At 41.2% G+C, this 6,059-nt stretch overlaps 1 protein-coding gene across 1 annotated transcript; it reads left to right on the forward strand.

The window, feature by feature from the left end:
• Positions 1-452: 452 nt before the first annotated feature.
• LOC115759272 (4-coumarate--CoA ligase 1-like) lies at positions 453-2,494 on the forward strand. The gene is made up of 5 exons (XM_030700174.1): positions 453-584; positions 659-866; positions 929-1,115; positions 1,205-1,318; positions 1,470-2,494. Exons 1-5 carry the CDS (start codon positions 453-455, stop codon positions 2,419-2,421), a joined length of 1,593 nt encoding a protein of 530 aa, XP_030556034.1. The 3' UTR covers positions 2,422-2,494.
• Positions 2,495-6,059: the final 3,565 nt, after the last annotated feature.

Below are 6,059 nucleotides of genomic sequence, written 5' to 3' on the forward strand. Positions count from 1 at the left end.
TCATGAACCATATTCGAGAAGAGCGCTGACAATTGTTAGGACAGGTCAGTGACGGCGTCATGCATGAAGTCGCATCAGACTTTGGGAAAGTTTTCGTCCCCTATCCAATTTATCAGCCAATTTAGTCAAATAGAGAGATTGGCAAGCTAGCTTAAAACAGATTTGCTTGAGCATATCGATTCGAATGTGCCGCTGATTATAAAGGCATGTATTTAATTTATCGGGCATTCAACGGGCAAGGCTAAGCCTAATATGATACTTATTCTAATTGATAAGTAAACTGCAGAGTTAATTGCTTAGTATAAGATAAAGCCTTTTTTTTTTATTTTTGGTTTGTTTGCGCTTGCCTTGAAATAAGCAATAAAATGATAAGAATAAATCAAAATTTTGAATAGTCGCTCTCGGCACTTTAAAGTGAACAGAAGTCCAAGCAACAAAAGAACTCTACAAGCATGGAATGCAATTGGAATAGCACGGATAAAATATGGAGTTGTCCGGGTCGCAGCACCATGTACAGCCCCAATACATCTGTGGGTCGGATCATTTTCAATACAATGAGAAACTGGCCAAAGAATGTGTGTCAGGTGAGCATAGACGGGCAAAGGAAGCTGCTAGAACACAGAACATATCTATAATCAATAAAAAAAAAATCTGGCAGATTTCAGATACCGATGGTGTGTCCTTAACCAGTGAACACGCCCTCACCTGGGCCATTCGCATGGCGCAGCACTTCAAGAAACGCGGCCTTGACGACTCGAGTGTCATTGGCATTGCAGCCAGAAATACTACCTACATAATGCCATTGGGCGTGGCATGCCTTTTGAATGCCACTCCATTCCATTCTATCAATCCGATACTCGACGAAGGTGCGTTATTTGTTACCGCGCACTTTGATTTCCTTGATTAATCGAGCTCTGTTACCGTGCAGCGACTATCAAGTTCATGTTTGAGATAACCAAGCCGGCGCTAATATTCTGTGACAAGCAGGAATATAGGAAGGTATATGCGGCGACCAAGGACTGGCAGCCCGAGATATTTATCATAGACGAACCAATGGACGGTGTGCCCAATATACGCAGTCTATTGGAATTTACCACAACCGAAAAGTTCTATCAGTGAGTGGCAATTGTTAATCGAACTGTATTATTATTACTTTAATATGGCAATAACTGCCATGGACTATTAATAATTATTCTGCTTGCAGACCGGAGCTTCTTAAATCTAGTGATCAAACTGTGGCCATTCTATGCTCATCCGGCACCACCGGAATGCCCAAGGCGGTGTGCATATCAAATAGTGTACTATTAACGGATAATATGTGAGTCAATGAGTTAGAATAAATATTCAAGCAAAAAAAATGTACCCTTACACGACAACTTTAAATTGATGTGCCTATACATAAGGCTATATTTATGTATTTAAAACCTTATAAACAGTTTCGCTATTATTTAATACCCCTTCACTTTCAGGCTTGTGAACAGCGAATCGATTTTCTTTATTAATAGCGGCCTGGATTGGATAACCGGGCTGTGGGCCTTCATGTTTAGCGCTGTATTTGGCAGCACGCGTATTTTAACGACGAAGCCCTTTTCGCCGGAGTACTTTATTGAGTTGGTTAAGAAATACAAGATCAATTATGTAACTATGGCACCTGTCCATTTGGCCGCCTTGGTCGCTAGTCCAGCTGCCACGCCCTATGCACTATCCTCGCTGCGCAATGTTAACTATGGCGGTGGCATCGCCTCGGATGCGACACTGAAACGTATCCAGGCATTGTGCAAAGATGCCACGCTCAACTCGGCCTACGCCATGACGGAGGTGGGACTGATTACTATGAATTTTGGTATTCAGAATACGGCTACGGCCGGCAGGCCTATACCCGGCATAAGTATACGCATTGTGGATGAGAATGGCAAGAGCCTGGGTCACAATGAGGTGGGTGAGATATATGTGCACACCGGCAAGGACTGGAATGGCTACTATGGCAATCCGGTTGCCACACGGCAGATACGTGATTTGCAAGGTTGGATACACTCCGGCGACTTGGGCTACTTTGACGATCAGAACTATCTGTATATAGTTGATCGCAAGAAGGAAGTTCTTAAGTATCAGGGCATACACTACTGGCCCACCGAAATCGAGAATGCCATCAGAGAGTTGCCGCAGGTGCGCGACGTTTGTGTTGTGGGCGTGCCACATGAACTATTGGGCGATGCTGCCGGCGCCCTGGTGATCAAAACACCTGGCTGCACAATAAGCCCCACTGACATTGCGAATCATGTCGCTAAACGCCTGCCGTCCATAAATAAGCAGCTGCACGCCGGCGTCAAATTCACCGACAAGCTGCCCGTTAATCACAATGGCAAGGCCATGCGAAAGGCGGCCCTCGAGCTCTTTGTGTCACTTGCTGCCGAGAAGTAAAAATAACTAATCATATACAATTTTAAACTACCAACATCTTTGCATACTCACTCAAATAGAACATGTATCCGAATAAATACATATTGCAATCATTTTTTACTTTTTTGTAGCTTGGGAACTATCGAAAATATGTGACTTATGATAAAAGATGTTAGTGGTAAATAACTAACACATGCCGAAAACAACAAGAACAATGCAAAAAATATTAGAAAATATTAATAAAAAATATATATATATGTAAGCTACATATTGATATTCAGAAAATATTTTTTATATTTTTACTAGTATAGGATATAGTTTGAGCAAAACAATGCAGCATTCATATACTAGCCAGGCATTCGAGCTCGAACATATACAAAAAAGGGAGGAATTCAAATATTTCCAAATTTTGCTTTTTTGCACTTTATCGCTTAAACGGGGTCCCAAACCTTATGGAAGATACAACGTATCTCGAATACTATATATTGAAGGTATCAAAGTCAGTAAGCTTAACGTGAATACCCGCCACGATGGTTTAATCTCACGGTTCCTATTATAGGATTAATTTAAGCTTCAAACGGCGCCCCTGGGAACATCAATTCCACAGGTACCAATTAGAGACACGACAGTTTGGTTCTAACATAGGGACTCTATTATTTTGGTTTAACTTATAAATCCCACATCAAAATATGTACAAATAGACCGCTATAATTGCCAGCGTCCACTAAGGATATTACAATCTGTTTGTCGAATGACTCTCGAGCTTTGATTTCTTATATCTCTTTTATATGTTCGAAATCGTACTATTAATAACAAAATCAAATTAACAGCCAGTTCAGTTGTTGCTATCTGGACAGACGGCGCACTTATGCAAACCAACTTTCCTCCGAGTTGGCCAGCTATATGTGCCGACAAACGGCTTCAACGCAGCGACCTACCGGAAGGCCAACTTGGTAGCGCCTAATCAATATCCGTTCAATTTGGAGACACCTAGTCTATGTTAAAATACTTAATCTGCTTCCGCTCTCTTTTAAATTGAGATTAAGTTTTATATGGAATGATAGACTATATATAATAGATAGACTATATAAAAAAAAATATTTTTGACTCTGCCATAGCAGCATTTTCAGTGTACAGCGAATACAAGTTTAATTCTTACATATAAATAAACATGGAATCGAGTTTTGAATACCAAAAAAAAAAAACAAGGATACAGGGCATAGCATAACTCTTGTGATAAACATGTAGCAGCAAAGCCCAAAGAGACAATAATTTTAAAATGTTTCACAAACATTTAATTTTGCGGCATTTCCATACGAAAAGCAACAAAGATAAGATATAAATAAGACAATATACAAATAAATAAATTTGAGTTATGAAATTTTCTCTTAAAATATATACGCACAAGATATGAAATCTTGGAACTAGAAATATATTTGGCGGAGCGAGCTGAGGTGAGGTGACTTTCGCAGAGCGCTTTGACAAGTCGAATGACCCATCGATGATTAACCCATTGTCATAAATTGACCATAATTTGTATATATGTATGTAAATGTTGGTAGCACTTATGCAAATACCTATCTACTGTTGCCGATCAGACAGAGTGGCGTGTAAAGGGCGCGTAATTCGATCAAAGCACGCACTTACAAACATATAAATAGGGTTGTGAATGTTTATAACAAAGCGCAGCCTTTAACAGGCGACACAGCAAATCCTGTGCTCACACATATACACACTCACACGTACACGCACATTCAATCCCTTTATGTGCAGTTGAGGCTTTCAGGCCTAAAACCGACAGCAAGAGCAACAACAACAACTACTACAACACAAATGTGTCTTAAAAAGGAAGCAATGCAAAAGGTACGCCAAAGTTATGTGCTCCATAGCAGAACCCCACCACAGTCCCCCCCCAAGACGCAAATCCTCTTGGTACACCTTAGCCATGCCATGCCCATGTCCTGTTGCCTACACGCCGCTTGGCTCACTTGACAAGCAGCCAGGCAAAAATGCAAATATTTGTAAAATATATGCGTGTAAAAATTGTTGTGCTCCATTATCCTTTTAACTGGATATGGCGAACACATGCGGGACCTGAGCCAAGCCAAATACCAGGAGCCATCAGCTAAGCAGGCAGATAACAGTAGCAGGAGGAGCAGCAGCAGAAACTGGGTAAGACGACGGCCAAGCCAACTTGAAGGGTTTTGCTGCTCTCAGCCATGTCGATGCGTGCGATTTGCTTACTAGGAACCAGGACGCAAACAGGACAGGTGCCCGTCTATCCAAGTAAGTGGGTTGTCAAAGCAAACAGCAACAACAACGGCAACAGCAACACAACATAAGCAACAACAGCAAATAATAATAAAGTAAGAAAAGGCAGCCAAGTGCCGCGTAACGAGGCAGCAAAGCGTCAGAAGGCCGCAACATGACACTTTAAACGTTTTACTGTCCTCAAATGTGGCTCCTACTGTTGCACGAAGGGTGCCACTGATTGCCGATATACACACACACACACACACACACACACACACAAACAGACACACGCAGGCATATTTATTTTGTATGTTACTTGGACGCCGATGCCACTAAATTACTCACGCACTCGTAATCAATTGAAGTTATTGCATAATTTCGACATTGATGGAGTACGAAAGTCATTTCGATTTGATTTAATACACACTCATACACGCACGCACACACACACACACACAGAGAGAGAGAGAGAGAGAGAGCTGCAGCGGCACACAGTTATAGAAAGACAGTTAGACGCCTCGTCGCATTATGTGTCACATTTCATTTGTTACGCTCTGCTGGCTGCGCAGTCAACGACAACAGCGACAGCGACGGCAGCAGCGACTGCGACTGTGCATATGAATGCTGCAGCATTTCCATTTGAGCCCTCGACATCAATTCCATTGCGCTCTCTTTCTTTGCTGTGTCTCTTTCGTTTACAATAAATGCACATGGTTCTAGAAACACTCACAAACACACACATACGTATAACATATATGGTCTATGCTTACAGCTTCAATGGCTGTTTGTTTGTATGCCTGCTGGTAGGTTTATAGGTTTGTCCCCTGCCTGCCTGTCTCTCTGTCTCTCTGTCTGTCTATCTGTCTGTCTGACAGTAGTCAATCAGATGCCCCCATTGCCAGTCGTCATCATACTCGACATCGACATCGCGAAATGATTTATGAGTTGCTGCTTGTTGTTGCTGTTGTTGCTGTTGTTGTTGTCGTGGATGTCGTTGCTGTTTTCCTGGCTGTTCCAGTGTTGTGCAGTTTGCCATCTGCCATTTGCCCTCAGGCTGTCTCTTAAAGAAATTGAACTGTCAAACGCCCTTAGCGTGCAATCGCTTAGTTCGAAAAAAATAAAATTCAGCTGATCCAACTGAGATCAGCAAAAAGAAAAGGAATTGTTCAAATCAAGGCTCAATTTGAGCCTTTACACACTAAGGTAAACGCACCTTAGCCCAATCAATTAAAAAAAGAAGTGCCTGAACCAAAACATAGTTTTTCTTAAATGGTGAAACAAAATATATATATATATGAAAATATTATAGCAGAAGTTGTCAATTATTCAAGATAGTTTTAATACTTTAAGAAAAATATATTAACTTTTTAAGTAAAAAATATAACAAGTATATATAACGAAATACT

This window comes from Drosophila novamexicana, unplaced genomic scaffold (genome assembly GCF_003285875.2).
Source record: "Drosophila novamexicana strain 15010-1031.04,08,12 unplaced genomic scaffold, DnovRS2.1 tig00000193-arrow-pilon, whole genome shotgun sequence".
NCBI classification, from domain to species: domain Eukaryota; kingdom Metazoa; phylum Arthropoda; class Insecta; order Diptera; family Drosophilidae; genus Drosophila; species Drosophila novamexicana.